Source organism: Meles meles, chromosome 5 (genome assembly GCF_922984935.1).
Source record: "Meles meles chromosome 5, mMelMel3.1 paternal haplotype, whole genome shotgun sequence".
Classification (NCBI taxonomy): domain Eukaryota; kingdom Metazoa; phylum Chordata; class Mammalia; order Carnivora; family Mustelidae; genus Meles; species Meles meles.
Window position 1 is genome coordinate 82,916,004 of NC_060070.1, and position 19,102 is coordinate 82,935,105.

The window sequence follows — 19,102 nt, forward strand, 5'->3', positions numbered from 1 at the left end:
TACTATACTACATCTGTTAAAACCCATAGAATGTGCAACACCAAGAGCGAACAAGACCGTAAATCTTGTAGTTGGGGTGATGATGATGTTTAAGTGTATGTTCACTGTAACAAACGCAAAACTCTGTTGAGTATGTTGACATGGCGGAGGCTTTGAGTGTGTGGGGAATATGGTATATGAGGGGGAGGGTTATAGAGGAAAACACAGCAGAAAATCTTTGTGACCTTGTGTTTGCCGGAGTTCTTAGCCCCAAAGCGCGAACCATCCAGGCAGCTGGTGGCCCGCCCAGCCCCGCGCTCCCGGTTCCACCTGGGGCGGGAGGCTCAGCCTGGCCCCGCCCTGGAACTCCTCGGGCCCTGCCCCAGCCCTCCTGGCCCCGCCCACCGCCCCGCCCCACCTTCTCGCGTCCCGCGGCACCAGGCGGGGCGCGCGCCCTCCCGCTTCTCCACCCGGAAGAGCCACCTGAACGGCGAAGTTGAGACCGTGCGCGGCTCGGCGTCCGTCGGGTGCGCGGGCCCGGCCGACGAGCCGGCGCCGTGTCTATTTCGCTCAGGCGCTACACAGATCCGTCGGAGCCTGCGCGCCCCCGCGGCCGGCGCCTCCAGCAGCCGGCGCACGCGCCGCGCCCCGCCCCCAGCGGCCTCCTCGAGCCCCCGCCGCCAGGCCAGAGCTCTCCGCTCCCCTTGGCCTCAGGAGCAGCGTGTCTCGGTGACTTCTGACACTTCGTAAGTGACAGCCGCAGCCTCGTTTCACCCTTCCTATTATTTTTTTCTCCCCCAGTTCGTCCTAAGTCTCGCTCACACCTGTTAGTTCCCAAACTATTCAACTCCGGTCGGGCGACCAAGCTGCCGGGTTGCCGAGCCCGGGTAGTGTCAGAGTTCTGCTGAGGTTTCGTAGGGCAGGGGCTGCGTCCAGAGACGGAAGAGTGGAAAGCAGCCCTCTAAGTACAACCCGACTAGACGTTTGCCGAGCGCCGAGCGGGCGGGCGGGGAGGAGGTGCCTGTAAGAGGCGGGCAGCCGGCGAGAGGGGCGGGTCTTAGGACGCGGCGCCGCGGGGACAGATTAGGGGGCGGGGCTCCTGGTGGGTGTGGCGCGGCCGCTGGGCGGGCGGGGATTCCCGGTGGTCCAGCTGGAAGTGGCTGCTTAGTAGCTCTCCTGGCACTCGTGGACGCTTCACGCGCTCCAAGGGATGAAGTAGCACGTCGTTGTTATTTTGACCTCACTCAATAAGTAAAAGGAAAGGGAACTTGAAAGTTGAAGAACAATAAGGGTGGGCCTGTTTATAGGGGTAGCAAACTGCTTAGAGTTGAACAGTTTTGAGATTTTGAAAGGGGATGCTGTTTTTTTCTTTTTTCAAAGATGCCATTTCAACAAAGACTAGGCAGAATTTAATCTGGCTTTAATTTGAACCATGAACTCTGTAGCTACCTTTTGGCCCTATGTGGAACTTTTAAATTGCTAAACTTGAGGCTCCAAATTTAATATGCATTTATAGAATCTTAGAGATTCATTTGTAGCAACTCTTGGGAGTCCAGTTTTTTTATTTGTTTGTTTGTTTTAAGCAAAGGCCACAATCTGGGTATATTGTATGATTAATTATTTCCAAGTGCTTTAAGTGCTTTACCCTTGACTGAATTTATATTACCCCATCAAAACAAATTATCAATGTAGTGGCCATAATTTGTCCTCACTCATTCTCCTGGATATAGGTATACCCATCTGTCAGTCTCACACTGGTGTCCTGTAATTGTGAGAATTCTTGGCCTATGACACATACCCATTTATTCCTTCTACACCTTCTAGAATAGTAGGTTCCCCAAAAGGCAAAATATTAAAGAGCCTGTGTAACACATAGTTAGGATGCTGAAATGTGAACTTCGTAAGTCATCTTTTATCGTCTGTTTGTTGAACCAAATACAATAAATGGTGGGTGAATGAAATGTCAAATTAAAGCACATTTGTCCTCCAGTTCTCTGTTTCCAAACCAAATAAAAGTTTCTTAGATGATTGATTTCAGCAGTTTATTTGGAACTGCCCATTGCCATGTTTATGATTGTCACTCCATTTAAATTTAATCCTCTCCTTTGTGCTCCTATTCATACTACATTTTTACCACTGTTAGAGCACTGTTTGATATGATCTGTCCCTTGATTCTCTGAGGGCACTGAGGATCTTTTATTGTGCTTTTTATTTCCCAGCATGGTATATGAGTATGATAGATATCTGTCTGTATACATGAAAATAGAATGGGGGTAGCCTCTTTTAATCTGTAGGTACAAATTTAAAAAATACATATTTCCAGAGGAATAAGATAGGTGAAGTAATGTAATATAGTATATTTATTTTCCAATCCTAGTTATGTATCATTTAAAGACCAATTTTCCTTTTCTTTCCTGTTTAATTACCTAGTTTCTTTACACTCTTGACAGCTGTTTTTGCTGAAGCCAATAGGTTTCCTAGGTTAGGAAGAGAAAATGAGAAACAAATTCACCTCAAAATGTAAACTCTGAAGCAGATCTGCTAACTATTCAAGTCAGAACTGGCTATCCATATATGTTCCATTTATGTAGCAGAAAACCCATGAATCTATATGTGTGTAATGAGAGAGAATGAAAGAGAAAGGAGGATATGTTCTTTGTATGAAAAAAACCTAGAACTATAACACATGTGAAGAAGTAACATTAGCCAAAAGACTGCTGTTCAAGATTTTATACCTGAGAGCAAATGTGTATATAGAATGTGGTTAAAGAAAGGGGAAAGGCCTTTTTCATAGCATATCACAGGGTTAATGAGGAAGTTTGGGGAAAAGATAAGGGAAAGCCTTTGGACCATTTTGAATTTAAATGATCAGTATAAACAAATTTGTATAAACAAAATTGTATACAATACAATATACAATGATCAGTATAAACAAACTTCTTCTTTGACTTTGGTTTAGCTTCACTTTCTTAAAAAATACATTTACTAAGTGACTGTAACCGGTAATTCAGATCTAATTAAGATTTTAATTCAGATAATATTTTGAGTTTATAGTGTGGTCCATAACAATTAACAGCCAGTTTGTTTTGTTATTTTTTTGTTAACTTGTGTCTAAGTCACAATATCAAAGTTATACTACGGTCTTTTTCTTTAATCATCTTTTTCTTTAATCACCTAGATTCAAAATGAATAGTGATCAAGTTACACTGGTTGGTCAAGTGTTTGAATCCTATGTTTCGGAATACCATAAGAATGATATTCTTCTAATCTTGAAGGAAAGTGATGAAGATGCTCATTACCCAGTTGTAGTTAATGCCATGACACTTTTTGAGACTAACATGGAAATTGGGGAATATTTCAACGCATTCCCGAATGAAGTACTAACAGTTTTTGATAGTGCTCTGCGAAGATCGGCCTTGACAATTCTCCAGTCCCTTTCTCAACCTGAAGGTGCTTCTATGAAGCAGAACCTTCATGCCAGGATATCAGGTAAATCTCTTAAGGATTTTACTGCTACTTACTCTCTAGGAGCATTTTGAGAAATTTTAACACATATTGAACTCAGAGCACTAAGACATAATTGGTATTTATACTTAAAAATATATTTATTGTAGTTGATGGTCACTTTTAGAGCAGAGTAATGATTTTATACTGTTCCTCTGGACATTTGGAAGGCTGGGATATTATCCATGCCAACCAAGGGGAAGGAGACTGTATGGAGACATTATGTTAATGTGCCCATATACATACATCAATATGTGGTATAAAATTGTAATGCAGAACAGCTTTATGAGCGTTCGTGACTACTAACAAAAGAATTGATAATACCAAGAATTAGGAAAGTGGTACATTCTACCTTGTGATCTTCAAAACAATTTTAGGAAATTTACTATTTTTATATCTCAAATTTAGTATTATGCTGGTCACCTGTTTAGGCACTCAGTTTTTGTCAAATGAATGACAGATTAAGTATCTTAATTTTTAAGATGCTGTAGTGGAGCAATCAGTTTGTGGCAAAGCTCTGTCTTTAAATTACTACGGATTAAGTTGGAGAACACATGTACTATTTTGTTTAGAAATACTTTATAGTACATTTCAGAAAGGTGGGGATTTATAATCAACAACAATGCTTGCTGTGATTCGAAAAAGATGGGTCAGTATAGTAGAACTTTTTGGAGACTAATTAAGATCCCCTCCAAAAGACCATATATTTGATTTAATTGAAAAAGTAGTATTTTATCTAGAATAAAATTAGGAATATTATAAATCTTTAAGCATTAGGACACTAGATAATCTCTTGGTAGGATCAAGAACAAATATTACTTTATAATAATGTTGCAAAAAGATTGTTAAAAGGGATTTTGGTTAATGTTACTGAAATGGTATTTAAGAATGGTTTTAGTTTTAGGCTGTCCTTATGTTTAAATATGTTTCCATGCTTTGTTTAAATACCAAAATTTTGTCCGCCGAGGTGACCCTATTGGTTTCAGGTAAATTTAGCCCTTTTTTTTTCTAATTTTCTGAAAAAGTAAACTGCCAATTATGTTATTACCATGCACATTTTACAAACATATTAAGTTTAGGCATTTGCTAGTCTTTTGGGAAACCAAAATAATAGGGTATAATCCCTCATCTAAAGCTCAAGGCTGTAGGGGAGATAACTATATAGTCAATTTTTACCAATGGTGTTCATATGCCCAACGCTACATGTCTATGTACATGTTAAACATAATTGTAAAGGAACTTAGTGGCAGCTTTTATGCTATGTGATGCATGCCTCACTCATGGTAGGTGCAAGATTTATTAGCGCACAGAACAAGGAGTGAATTCTAGCAGGTTCACTGGAGATTTTAAGAAGAGAAGGTAAGACAGGGATGGGATGTCCCGAGCAGAATGATCCAGGGATGGAAATAGTCTGGTTTTATGTGTATTGCAGCTTCATCTTGGACTCCAGGAAAGGCATTCAGTTTGAAAACAGGTTGCCTCCATGTTTCAGTCTCCTTAGGAACCTAAGACATTTTCTGGTTTGTCTTTACAGGATATACGTGGCTCTTTGTCTTCTGGGATTTTTTTTTTTTTTAAAGATTTTATTTATTTATTTGACAGAGAGAGAGATCACAAGTAGGCAGAGAGAGAGAGAGAGGTAAGCAGGCTCCCCGCTGAGCAGAGAGCCTGATGCGGGGCTTGATGTACATCACACACCACCACCACCCTTTCATTGGTAGTGATGAAGAACATACTTAGTAACATACGCAGTAAGACAGAAAATTTAAAATAAGTTGACATTTCTAGGAAAACACTGTCTTAGCATCTTTTTTAGTGTTAAGATTTTGATTGTATATGGTCAGTTTTGCTTAACATATGGACTTATCTTTATATTTTAAGCTTTTTTTTTTAATATTTTAAGCTTATTTAAAGCTTATTTTAAGCTCCCTCTACCTGCCACTCCCCCTGCTTGAGAGCTTGCTCTCTGTCAAATAAATTAAATAAAATCTTAAAAAAAAAAAAAAAGGATTTTCTTTGGCATTTTGTACCTTTTAAAGAGTTGCCTGTTCATTAATGGTGAAAAACACAAGTTTATTAAGGGATAAATGGTGCTGCTATGGTTAAACCTCTAGGTAATACAAGGCTTGGAAACAGCTTTATATATTAATAAATTCTGAACCTAACTAAAAAAGTAAGAGCCTTCTAGCACTTGGGGATCTGGTCATTATGCTACCCTCCCTCCCTTTATCACTCAGCTTTGTGGTTTACTCAGTCATCAGTTGATTTTATGTGTTGTCTGTGGTAGTATGCTTTTTGTTGAATGAGGTTACAATTACATGCTGTATTTAGATTCTACTGTGATAGCCCTCTTATGAAAACCAGCCCTTTTAAAAATTCTGGTTATTATGTCATTTGGATGTATTCTTTTATTTTTTTTTAACGATTTTATTTGTTTGAGAGAGAGCACAGAGGGAGAGTGAGAGGGAGAAGCAGACTCCCCAATGAGTGGAGAGCCTGATGGCAGGGCTTGGTTCCAGGACCCTGGGATCATGACGTGAGCTTAAGGCAGGTGCTTCTCCGACTGAGCCACCCAAGTGCCCCTGGATGTGTACTTTTAGAAAGAGTCCACTGATCATTGTTTTTCAAAATAATCCTTTTCTCTTTTTTTGGGTGAACTGATCTGATTTTTTTTTCTTAAAAAGAACTCAAATTTTTGTTCTGAAGTTACACCTTCTTCCCTAGGAAATATGAAAAGAATATATTCCATGGAGTCAAATTCCAAGATGCAAGTTGATGGGTTTTGTTGTTTCTCTCCATTAGGTTTGCCTGTTTGTCCTGAGTTGGTGAGGGAGCACATCCCTAAAACCAAGGATGTGGGACACTTTTTATCTGTCACTGGGACAGTAATTCGAACAAGTCTGGTGAAGATTCTGGAGTTTGAGCGGGATTACATGTGTAACAAATGCAAACATGTATTTGTGGTCAAGGCTGACTTTGAGCAGTACTATACCTTCTGCCGGCCATCCTCCTGTCCCAGCTTGGAGAGCTGTGATTCTTCAAAATTCACTTGCCTCTCAGGCTTGTCTTCATCTCCAACTAGGTGTAGAGATTATCAGGAAATCAAAATTCAGGAACAGGTAAATGATCAGATAAATGAGAAAACTAACAACTTTGAAGAAAGTTTTTTTCAGCTGTGGGCAAATTGCCAGGGCTAGGAAACCAATACAGGACTACAAATGGAACTTGTGTCATCACACAGAATAGTTGCACATATATCAGAATACAGTCTTTAGAGACACGCAGTAGTCATCTCTATATAGAGAGCATTGGCAAAAGGGTTGTGGACTGACAATAATTATGTTAAAATTAAGTGAATATTTAAAAAGTTCAAACAAGCTGTATTGAAGGGATAGGAGAAAAATTAAATGGGTTTAAGTGATTGCTAAACATTGGAGTGGTCAGGATTTAGGATTTAGGCCCAATTTTATTTGCTGTGTCCAATAAGGCACACATAGACACTCTTTAACATGTCAGAGTGTGCAAGGTTTTCCTTTACTTGCCGCTGAAACACAAAGGCACATTCAGCATTGGGGACTCAAACTCACGTCATTCTTTATACACCATTCTTAACACATGGCCTCTATTCTTAGTCCAGGATGGTAGTTACAGCTCTGTCACTGCTCTATGCTAGGCCAGGAGGAGGGAAATGGAGGGACAGACAACAGCATCAGCCATCTACTCCAAGTCTCCATTCAAGCCATCTTCCTTGAAGTCTCTCACACCATTTCTACTCATATTACATTGGCCAGAGCTTAGTCATGCGACCATGCTTAGGTGCAGGGGAGCTGGGAAATATAGTTTTTTTAATACGTACATGTCCACGTGGAATAAAACCAGGGTTCTGTCACTAAGGAATAATCAAAGGAACCGTAATTGGTCCCAAGTTTGGGACTAGAGGTCAGGAAAAAATTACGTGTCTTCTAGGTAAGTAACTTTGTAATTATGTTTACTAATTGGAGTGCATGTTTATTTGACCATCCATAAGGTAGATTATATTTGAAGATATTTTTCCATAATGGTGTTTTTATTTTACTCTGGTTTTAGTGAGTTTGTAAATGGATAATAGGCACAACTTTCAAGAAAATTCTATAAATCCCTTGGGGCGCCTGGGTGGCTCAGCGGGTTAAAGCCTCTGCCTTCAGCTCAGGTCATGATCCCGGGGTGCTGGGATCGAGCCCCGCATCGGGCTCTCTGCTTAGCTGGGAGCCTGCTTCCTCCTCTCTCTCTGCCTGCCTCTCTGCCTACTTGTAATCTCTATCTGTCAAATAAATAAATCTTAAAAAAAAAAAAATTCCATAAATCCCCATCATAATTAAATTAATTGTATGATAATACCAGGGAAATAGAAACAGTAATTTCAAGAACTGCTAGGCTTCTATTAAGCATGTATTTAAGCATATTCAGTATGTGTCTGCTTTTCCTTGCTAGGTGCAGAGGCTATCTGTTGGAAGTATTCCACGATCTATGAAGGTTATCCTGGAAGATGACTTAGTAGACAGCTGCAAATCTGGTGAGAATTAACTTTTGCTAGCTTATATAAGATGTCCTAAAGTACTGATTAGGAAAAAGCCACTTTTTATTATCCCAAGAGCACTGGGAAGTGAGTGTGAAGGCCTAATTGCTCAGCTTGAGAATAGAAACTTGCGTGGAGGTGGGAGGTGATACATAACAGGAATGAAGCTGGCTTAGCATTCCTGTCCAGCCACTTGTTTTATAAATGAAGAACCCAACTTGCCCAAGGTCACATGGAGAGTTAAGTAGCAGAACTAGAATATGCACGCAGATCTATTGACTTTTTTGTCCAGGTTGGTCTTTTCAGTATATCCTTGCTTAACAGCAGCAACTTTAAAAATTGTAGTAGATTTAGCCTTTGGTTAAATAAAATGCATCAGATAATATGACTGTGTCAGATGTTACTGTACTCTTGTTGCTCTCTAGAAGAAAGTAGGTGATTATTCCTCTCTTCTCTGTGCTGGTGACACTCCTATGGGTGTCACATTGATTTTGTCCTCTGAGGGATCTCAGTGTTTCTGTTGGCCAATTGCCCGAATTGGGAAGGAACTGAAAACCATACTGAAAAGAACTGTGGGTGTTTAGCATAGAGAAGCCTCAGGAAGGACATGACAGCCAACTAGGTTGTCATACAGAAATGGAATTACTGTTACAGAAGATATTATTGGGTTTCAGTAGGCTGAAACTCCAGGAAGGTAGATTTTTGACTCAATATCTAATAATAAAAGGGGTTCACCATGGGACTCAGATGATGGTGAGTTTCTTTTCCCAGAGACAGTCAAGCATTAGGGTGTACAGTCAAGCATTTAGGGGCAGCCTGCCCCTAAAGCCAGCAGCTTCTGCTCCCCATACACATTCCCAAGGCCTTGACCAAAACTGTGTCTGTGAAGAAGGTTTGAGAGCTTATTCTTTTTCTTTCCTCTTCTTATTCCAAATAACTTTAAAACTGTTGCTTTTATTGTTTGCCTAGGGATTTCCACTTGCTTTTTTAAAAAAAGATTTTATTTATTTATTTGACAGAGAGAGAAATCACAAGTAGGCAGAGAGGCAGGCAGAGAGAGAGGAGGAAGCAGGCGCCCCGCCGAGCAGAGAGCCCGATGTGGGGCTCAGTCTCAGGACCCTGAGATCATGACCCGAGCTGAAGGCAGAGGCTCAACCCACTGAGCCACCCAGGCGCCCCTCCACTTGCTTTTTAACATTTAAGTTACGTTGAAGGTAGGTCAGAAAATGGAAATGGCTGGTGAACTTCAGCTGGGTATCAACGGTTGTTTTTTAATTCACCTCAACATTCCCTGCTTTAAGCATTTCCTGTTCTTACTCAGACCTTAATCTCACTCACCCTGTCTGTAAAGAAAACTCATAGCACAAATGTGTCCCTTGGCAGAAATAGGTATGTCTAATTTCTTATTCTACATCCCTGTTCTCGCCTGCCAGACAGATCAAAAGTGCTTAATTTCTCCAAATTCCATTTTCTTTTTCTTTTAACGTAGATTTCTCCAAATGTCTCATTTATAAAATATTTATGAGCTGCCATTTCATTAAAACGATGAGGGAAACAACTGTGGAAATACAAGAGTTCAGTATCTAGGGTCAAAAGTAATTCTTTGTCAAGAGACTGCCCCCATCTACCCAAGAATCACCAACCTGTAGTTTGAAATTTATGTCAAATATATTAACAGTTTATAGTTGTCTAAACAGTACTCCATGGAAATAACAACTATAGTTATCTAAACAGTACTCCATGGAAATAACAACTTTGATCATGGATTGCCTGCTAAATGGACCAGGCTGTGGCAAAGTTCTTTTTTCATATAGGACTCTAGATCTTAACTAAAACCTATTATATCTGGATCAGCAAAGTAGTGCTTATGTAAGCTTAGCATGAACATGAAAGTATCCTTTGATAGAAAATAAGATGTTTTCATGCAGTACATCTAAACTGAGTTCTTTCTGCACTGAAAAAATCTAAAGCTATTTTTCTTTCACATGTCACTAATAATAATGGATGGAAGCAGTCCGTCAACAGCGCTTTTTTCATTTATCCATAGCTACAAACCTCTGTAGAATGAAAAGATAAATGGTATAATCCTTGCCCTTCAGGAATTTACAGTCTGGTTGGGAACCCTAATCTGACACATGCAGAGTAGTAAAGTCAGATGTTGTGTCCTGATAACTGCCAGTGCAGCAGGGGATCAGAGATGGGTCCGGCTCGGGGTGGCTGCTGTGGTAAATGGGCTGCAGAAGACGGAGCAGCACAAAGACGGAGGCTGCTACAAAGTAAGAATTGTAGTTCCCTGCAAACGACATTGTTTATGACTTACTACAGAAATGTTTAACAAGGCTTAGTATAATAGCTAATACTTAGCTGTTGAGCATATATTATATTCCAGATATTGTAAGAAGTAATTTACAAACATTTTCTGACTTAATTTTCACTGTGGTCCTGTGACATAAATATAACTATTTTCATTCTGTAGGTCAAAACTTGTAGGCTCAGCAAAGTGAGATGATTTGCCCTAGGACATAACCAGTGATGGAGGAGCTGGGATTTGAACGCAAATCTGATAAAATCATGCTCTTGGCCATTCTTCAGGACACAACATTTTCACAGCTGGGATTTGAAGCCAAATCTGATAAAATCAGTGCTCTTGGCCATTCTTCAGGACACTACATTTTCACGTTATGCTATTGAAGTCAGTTACTTCAATAATCAGTTATTGATTAATTCAATAACAGGTGCTGTATCTAAAAGTAAAGTTTCTATTTGACTAATTTAGAAAAAACCCAAGTATAATTCATTAAAATGATAGTAAAGGACTGTTCCAAGTGCTCATTTAAAGTTACCCCAGTCATTTTCATCTAAAAATTGAAGGCAGACAATATAGTAAATGATCATTATTCTTGCTTTAGTTTGAAAACCATCCAAGCAGTGGCTTCGAAAGATCTTGAAAACACATGCAAAGCACCTACTGAATGTGTTTGTCACCATTTATTATAAAGCTTCCTTTAGCTAGAAATATGCCCTCCGTTGTGTCATTGCTATCACCAGTTCCATTCATTTAGCATTTACAGAGCACTTTCTTTAGAAAATCAAAAGCTCCGTAGATTACACATTACACATTGAAACTTAGAGAGTAAAAGGCATTTTGCATCAGCAAATACCGTATATTTGACACAGGGAAAATGAAGACTTGCCAGTTAGTTCAGAGACACTATTTATTGCACAAATTATAAATACCATATTGGATTTGGAGTATGTCCAACATCTTATATTCAACAAGATTTTGAGGACTGGGCTTATCTTTTCTTCTTCTGGCCCCCTTATCTCTCATACCAAAATACCAAATGGCAACCATTCATTCATAAATACCTGTTAATTGATGCATTGAATTATATGTAATAATAAGCACAGATGTTAGTGTTTGGAGAATGTATCCATGAAAGACCCAAGGCCTCCTAGGAAGAACTATAGAAGTTTAATATTCTGATCACCAGTAATAGAATTTCCTCAGGTGGGAAGGAACCAACCAGAAGGAACAAGCAGGATTTATCCTGTGCTTTCATAGTTTATAAAAAAGAGCTTTGAAGTAAAACAGTGTTCACTTATTTCTTAGTTCATTCATCTGTTTTTTTTAAGGCAGTAAGTAAAATATCAATAAAGGTGATACGTAAAAATTAATATAGAAGAAACTAAAACTAGTGTCAGTTACCACAAGATTGTCTCCTTTCCTGACACCAAACTGATCATAGCTTAAACTTCCAGCTGCAGTTTCTACATATTCTTTAAATGAGAACTGTATGGTTAGGGATTATTAGAAGATGAACATTTCACTCCTTATAATAACAATGAATAAATCATCTGGTAAGCTATTTTTCCGGTGAAGGGTAATAATTTGGTGTGATTATCATGTGGCAGATTAAGAAAAATAAAAATGCTGACTTTAGCTTTTAGCTAAAGATACAAGCGCTTGTAGAAACAAACAAACAAACAAAAACAGAAGAAGGGAAAAGTAGGAAACCTGTGGTGTTCCTTTGCCTTCATATTGTTTTCTGGATGAGTGTTTACTATTCTAAACCTGGTGGGAGAGTGGTTTATTTCTTATTTCTGGATCTGTGTGATGCAAGTCTATGCCCAGCAAGCAGTGTGCTCCTCCTGGACTTTGCTGCTACTTGGTGCTCTCTCCTAGGTGATGACCTCACTATTTACGGAGTTGTAATGCAACGGTGGAAGCCCTTTCAGCAAGATGTGCGCTGTGAAGTGGAGATAGTCCTGAAAGCCAATTATGTCCAAGTAAATAATGAGCAGTCTGCAGGGATCATCATGGATGAGGAGGTCCAAAAGGAATTTGAAGATTTTTGGGAGTCCTATAAAAGTGATCCCTTTGCAGGTTTGTGATTAAGGGTATAAAGCTGATAATTATTAATGGCATTTCATTAAGTAGTTAAATATGAGATCTGTTATTGGGAGGAGCCTTGCGTGCTAGAAAACTCAATGGCTGAACTCAAAAGGCGGTAGCAGTCGTCAGTACTTTTAGCCATAGTTTCCTTTTGAAGAGTCCTTTGCTAGTATAGTCTTTTTAATTTAGAGATCTTTGTGGAAAATAAAACTGGATTACAAGAGATTTTCCATTTCTATTATTTTAGACATCTATTGTGCCTGCCAGTTTTCTCCCTTCTTTACCAATAAATATACAATTCCTCCGTAAGTAGACAAAACACATTCTACTATGAAACGTCATCCTATGAAAGTCTTATTTCTTTTCTGATGTTCCTGAGATAAAGACAACTTCACACTCTTTTAACTAAAGATTTTTAAATAGGCAGTCAGTAGGAAAGTGGTGATGAGAGATAGAAGGATGCAAAATACAAGCTTTGTCATCACAGCAAAAACTTTCGATTGTGGCGGTAAGATATATAAACTAAAACATTACAGCCTTTAGGTTCAGAGAGTATTTTATTTAAAAATTCCAAAGATATAAAACACCAGATAAATCTTCAGATGTCTGTTTTCATTCTTCCTTGGAGGCATCTACTGAGAAAAATAAACTGAAGCCTGTGATAGACTATTTTTAATAAACTTCATCTCAAGTCTCACACATATTGATTACTTTATTCTTAAATACTAAAGTGGGGTTCTCTATGTTGTGGCTTTATTAAGCAAGCCCTTTAAGAACCATATATATTTTTGAATAATTTCTGTATTTAAAATTGTTTCTTAGGGTCGGGTCCTCACAAAAATCTGTAACTCTTCCTTGGACCACAGTCATTTCTTACTAATTGCAGTGCCACACTGCAATTAGTAATTGTAACAGGAACAGCTGTTCCTGTTACAGTGAAGGAAGGGGTTCATATAGTGTTCTACCTAGACCATGAGAAGTGCTTTGTGCTGTCAATTCAAGAGTCTGTTTTGTTTTAATTAGAAGGTTATGGATGTACAGCTCATTTACTGGATAAAAGGAAGAAGTAAATATAATGACCTTATAAGAAACATAAGTAAGAAGAGAGAGAAAACGAGGCAGTGTTTTTTTAGTGCGAATGGATTCTGCTTTCTTAGTTTTCCGAGTATCCAGTACCAGTACTGTACTTTACCAATTCAAAGTGTATATGTGTGCTAGTTGGGGGAAATAAGGAAGGGGTGGTGGAAGCGGAGAGCTGTGTCGGGAAGGATGTCTTCATTTTACTAGTCTAATGCCAGGGATTTCACTCCTCAGCTCTTGGAGTTTGATCTGCTTCACTAAGATCTGACACTGGTACTGTCTAGAAGGTGAAGACTTTATTCCAGTCTGCAGTAACATCTGGGATCCTCTGAGCCTGGTGCCTAGATGCTGAATAGAAACCCAAATGTAGGGAATGGGGTCTGTTGGGCCATCTGAACCGATTCAGGGATGACTCAGATCTGGGAAGATCTAGGAAGTCCTGTTCTCCTTGGGGTAACTGAGGGCCATGCCACAAGAATGAGCTGGTAGGCTCTAGACACACTGTTAACATGGTCTAGAAGCAGAAATTTGGGAGGGAGCTAGAGTTGGGGGAGTATTCACTCTAATGCATTCTCTTCCATGGTACAGCCATGGGAGCATGTCTTGCCATGATTCAAGGAACTTTAGGCAACAAATTTAAGGGAATAGTTCTTCCCCTTTATTTTTCTCTGGTACTTCAGACCTCACTTTATATCTTTTCTGTTAACTACATTGGGAGGAAATATTGAGATCAGAAATAAGCATAAGTAATAGAGGTAATATAACAGCTTAACAGTTACGTGTGTCAGGTATTGTTCTCTGTGCTATACACTTATTAACTCCTTTGATCCTCAACAGTTCTACAAGATACCATTATCATTCCATTTTACAGATAAGAAAATAGAGGCAGAGAGGTTAAGAAACTTGCCCAAAGTCAGATGGGTAGTAAGTAGTAGCACTGGGTTGTGAATCCAGGCCTCTGACCCCAGAGCCTGTGCTCTTTACCACTGGGATATGTTTCCTGTTAGCACATCAGTCACTGAATCTACCTTTGTGCAGCACAGCTGGCATAGAAGTCTCCCAGGTCAGTTGGCTACTCCTAAACCTGCTTGTTGGGGCTATTCCTTCTTTCTTTGTGTGTGTAATTCTGGTCAGAATTTACCTACCTGCTGTAATGTCTTATTTGCTTAGATCCCAAACCTTCTTCCTCTTTTTTCTCTGGGCTTTCTTCCTCAGGAAAGAGAGGGATTCCCTTTGGCAGTTAAGGAGCTGCCTTCTAGGATTTACTAATTCTTTTTTCTGATCCTCATTTTTTTTTTTTAAAGATTTTATTTATTTATTTGACAGACAGAGATCACAAGTAGGCAGAGAGGCAGGCAGAGAGAGAGAGAGGAGGAAACAGGCTCCCCACAGAGCAGAGAGCCTGATGTGGGGCTCGATCCCAGGACCCTGGGATCATGACCTGAGCCGAAGGCAGAGGCTTTAACCCACTGAGCCACCCAGGCGCCCCTCTGATCCTCATTTTACTAAAAGATTTTCTTTCTGGGGCGCCTGGATGGCTCAGTGGGTTAGGCCGCTGCCTTCAGCTCAGGTCATGATCTCAGGGTCCTGGGATCGAGTCCCGCATCGGGCTTTCTGCTCAGCAGGAAGCCTGCTTCCCTTCCTCTCTCTCTGTCTGCCTCTCTGCCTACTTGTGATCTCTCTCTGTCAATTAAATAAATAAAATCTTTAAAAAAAAAAAAAAAAAAAGATTTTCTTTCTTCACATTTCTGCCATCCCAAGTCACGTCACCCTACATTGTCAATGGATCAATTCTGATTCATTACAATAAGGAGCTTTTGTGCATAAGGCCATAAATTCTGGACACAGCCCTCTTCCTTTCCCTAATGCTTTGGCAGAAAAGCTTCTGGAACTGGAATAATCAGGTAAATATTTACACAGTTACTTTCCTCCTCAAACAGAGCTGCCTCTGAAACATGAGCACAAACATGGAAGCCCTGAAACACACAAATTAGTTGCCAGCATGTAGAGAAAGTACCATCACAGTAGTGAATTCCACATTAGTGAAGACAAGCTTAGGACAGGCTTGTTAGGATGGTATAGGTTCTAAGAGCCCCTGCTGGTTAATTAGGCCGGTGATCAAATGAAATACCTACTTTATATGTGGGATAGGCAGATTCTCAGATTTGGTGTTTTGACATTTCTGAAAACAGAAAGTCAAACAGTGATATTCTCTTCCTTAAAGCACATGATCGGGCACCTGGGTGGCTCAGTGGGTTAAGCCTCTGCCTTCAGCTCAGGTCATGATCTCAGGGTCCTGGGATCGAGCCCCACATCGGGCTCTCTGCACAGCAGGGAGCCTGCTTCCCCCACTCTCTCTCTGCCTACTTGTGATCTCTCTGTTACATAAAGAAATAAAAAATCTTTTTAGAAAAAGCATATGATCAGGGGCACCTGGGTGGCTCAGTTGTTAAGCATCTGCCCTTGGCTCAGGTCATGATTCCATGGTCCTAGGGTCCTGGGTTCCTGGGATGGGGCTCTGCATCCAGCTCCCTGCTCAGTGGGAGGCCCGCTTCTCTGTCTACCTCTGCCTGCTGCCTCCCCTACTTGTGCCCGTTCCCCCACCATCAAGAAGATAAATTTAAAAATCTTAAAAAAAAATAAAGCAAATTATCAGGAGTATCTGGGTGGCGCAGTTGGTTAAGCCCGTGACTCTTGGCTTCGGCTCAGGTCATAATCTCAGGGCCCTGAGACCAAGCCCCCAGTTGGGCTCCATGCTCAGCGCAGAGTCTGCTTGAGATTCTCTTGTCTCTTCCCCGACCCCTCTTGCTCACGCTCTCTCTCTAAAATAAAAAAAAATCTTAAACAACACATGATCAGAAGAAACCGAGACTTCCCTCTTGGATTGCTAGAACTATAGTTTATATGATCTTTTTCATACTGTGATACCCTGGTAACTTATTCTAGGTAAAAGAGACTTTACCAAATTGTTCAGAGCAAATGCTGAACTGACTCACAGGGTAGATTATTTTACTTCTTTCTCTTAGACCTCTGGAGAAGCTCCATGAGCTCCAAGTACCTCTTGTATTTAAAGATCACTGGCTCCTGCAATCTGACTTATTGTTTGAGATTGAGCACCTTCATTTTATTTAGACAGTGGAGTAAAGTGCAATGGTATTTTAAAGGGATAATGTTGGCTTAATGAGGGAATAAAGGAGATTCCCTCCTGTCCCTGTAAAGTATGATAAGTTTATGGAAACTTAAGCAGGTATAAAAATAAAAAGCAAGGAATAAAAAAGCAGACTTTTCCTATCATGGCATTAATAAGAGAAGGAATTTTAGGACCAAAACAGTTATTTACTCCTGTAGGATTTGGAAGTGGTTCTCTTGATATTAGATGGCCGAGTGTATTTCTAGGAAGTTAGGATAAGAAGGGAAATTTCAGATAGGATTTCTTGAAAACTGTTCGTAACATCCGACCTTTCTGCCTTTCCTAGGAAGGAATGAGATACTGGCCAGCTTGTGCCCTCAAGTTTTTGGGATGTACTTAGTAAAGCTTGCTGTGGCCCTGGTGCTGGCTGGTGGGATTCAAAGGACTGATGCTACAGGAACACGGGTCAGAGGTCAGTACCTATTAAAACTTTTTGAGAAATGTTAATACATACAAGGTAAGAAGTTAGAATTTTCCTTTTCTGAATAAAAATGACTTTTTGAGGTTTATTTTCTAACCATAATCTTTTAAAGCTGACAGTTGCTCAATACTTAGTCCAGCATCTATATATCAAAAGGTAATTTCTAGAATTCCAAAGGCTAAAAGAAATTTTAAAGTGTTTTGAGGAACATGTATTTTTGTTCCAGTCTGTAAAGGTACCACAAAATAAAATCTTTACATTTTGATTACTATCTTTTCCCTTGGATCCCCAAGAGGAAAAGAGGAAAAGATTAGATAGTGCTTTTTAAGGTCTCCAAGTCAGTGTCTCTCCATCTGTGACTGTCAGTGTCTTTCTCTCAGACTGTTGCTCTCAGTCATCTGCCTGCTGATTCCCCTTCTGCTGGTAGGTTGCAGAAGTGCCATCTGCCATGAGGTGCTGCTGTAGGTCATACGTTCAAGCAAAGATTACTCTAAGTGTGTAATTATGTTCAAATGGCAGAAAGCTCTTTTGCAGCTAACACATTTAACTGACCTGAATCTGGCATAAAGTGGGTTTATTATGGCCCTTATATAGGCCACCTGAGGGTCATAATAACCAAAGACTAAAAGGACATTGTTATAAACAAGGCTGTTAGTAAGATTTCTAAAACCATATGGTAGAATATGGAATAGAAAGTAAAATAAAGTTTATGTGTATTGTATGTTTTGATCACATTCTGGCACTCTGCTAAATGTTGAGCTTAAGAAGGAGTTTCCTATTAATGTATTTAGGAAATACTTGAGTATAACTGAATAAATTGACCAGATAATTTATCAATAATATAATAATAATATGATAATCTTATTATCAATATCAGTAATATAATCGATGATATAATAATAAGAGAATCAATAATAATAATAAATTGATCAGACTGAGATAATACATACCAGAAGATACTCATATAGTCATTGTAACATTTGAAAACAGGTACTTAAAGGTAGATTATTTCATTAAATTACTACAATTTGCATAAAATGAAAAGGTCTTCATTTAATTGTTATAATCATAAGCAATTTGATACTTATAAAGCACTTATAAAGTCCTGAACACTTAAAAATACTTAAATAAAAATGGAATAAAATATTTGGCTTGTTTGGAAAGATTTAGCCAAGTAGTTTGATATTTAAAAATAGATTTAGGGGTGCCTGAGTGGCTCAGTTGGTTAAGCCTCTGCCTTCGGCTCAGGTCATGATCCTGGGGTCCTTGGATTGAGCCCCACATCAGGTTCCCTGCTCAGCGTGGAGCCTGCTTCTCCCTCTCTGATTGTCCCTCCCCCTGCTTGTATTCTCTCGCTAATAAATAAAATCTTTAAAATAAAAAATAAAATCAGAAACTTTATAAGCCAAAATTTTTAAAAATGTTAGACATATGCCTGAACATCTGGAAATAGTACAAAGTCTATTAAATTAGATTATAAATATCATATTCAGAAATCACTTAAAATTATTATTTATGATGATAGTTAACTGTTCTAAAGATAACTGGTTAAGTCTGTCCTTAAATGACCTTAAGTAAATAGCAGAAGCATAAAATGTAAATTGTGTTGGCATTCCAAGTAGACCATTTTCTTCTTGATTAATTACACCTAATTCATGGGTCTTTTCATGGAAATTTGAAAGTTTACTAACTTTTTTCTAGGTGAATCTCATCTTTTATTGGTTGGGGATCCTGGCACAGGGAAATCTCAATTCCTCAAGTATGCAGCAAAGATTACACCACGCTCTGTGCTCACCACAGGAATTGGATCTACTAGTGCAGGTATTTTACATGACAATTTCAGTTAATTTAACTTTACTACAGACAGTAACACAATGTTTTTCTGATGAAAAAGTACCTAACAGGATAAATTTCAAGCTAATTTTTGAGTTGCTGCCAAAAATTGAAGAAAATATGTAGCACTACTTTTGTACCTCT

The 19,102-nt window shown here is 39.3% G+C and overlaps 1 protein-coding gene across 5 annotated transcripts in view; it reads left to right on the top strand.

The window, feature by feature from the left end:
* The first annotated feature begins 436 nt into the window (after positions 1 to 436).
* MCM9 (minichromosome maintenance 9 homologous recombination repair factor) overlaps positions 437 to 19,102 on the top strand; it is a 97,806-nt gene continuing 79,140 nt past the window's right edge. For 4 of the 5 annotated variants that reach the window (XM_046004803.1, XM_046004802.1, XM_046004805.1 and 1 more), the window contains exons 1-7: positions 594 to 725; positions 3,158 to 3,468; positions 6,286 to 6,602; positions 7,954 to 8,035; positions 12,225 to 12,425; positions 16,991 to 17,116; positions 18,827 to 18,946. In XM_046004803.1, coding sequence (XP_045860759.1) covers positions 3,165 to 3,468; positions 6,286 to 6,602; positions 7,954 to 8,035; positions 12,225 to 12,425; positions 16,991 to 17,116; positions 18,827 to 18,946 — 1,150 coding nt within the window. In that variant the 5' untranslated portion in view covers positions 594 to 725; positions 3,158 to 3,164. Of the gene's footprint in view, positions 726 to 3,157; positions 3,469 to 6,285; positions 6,603 to 7,953; positions 8,036 to 12,224; positions 12,426 to 16,990; positions 17,117 to 18,826; positions 18,947 to 19,102 lie in introns of all 5 variants that reach the window. The other variant, XM_046004801.1, reaches the window with a different exon arrangement.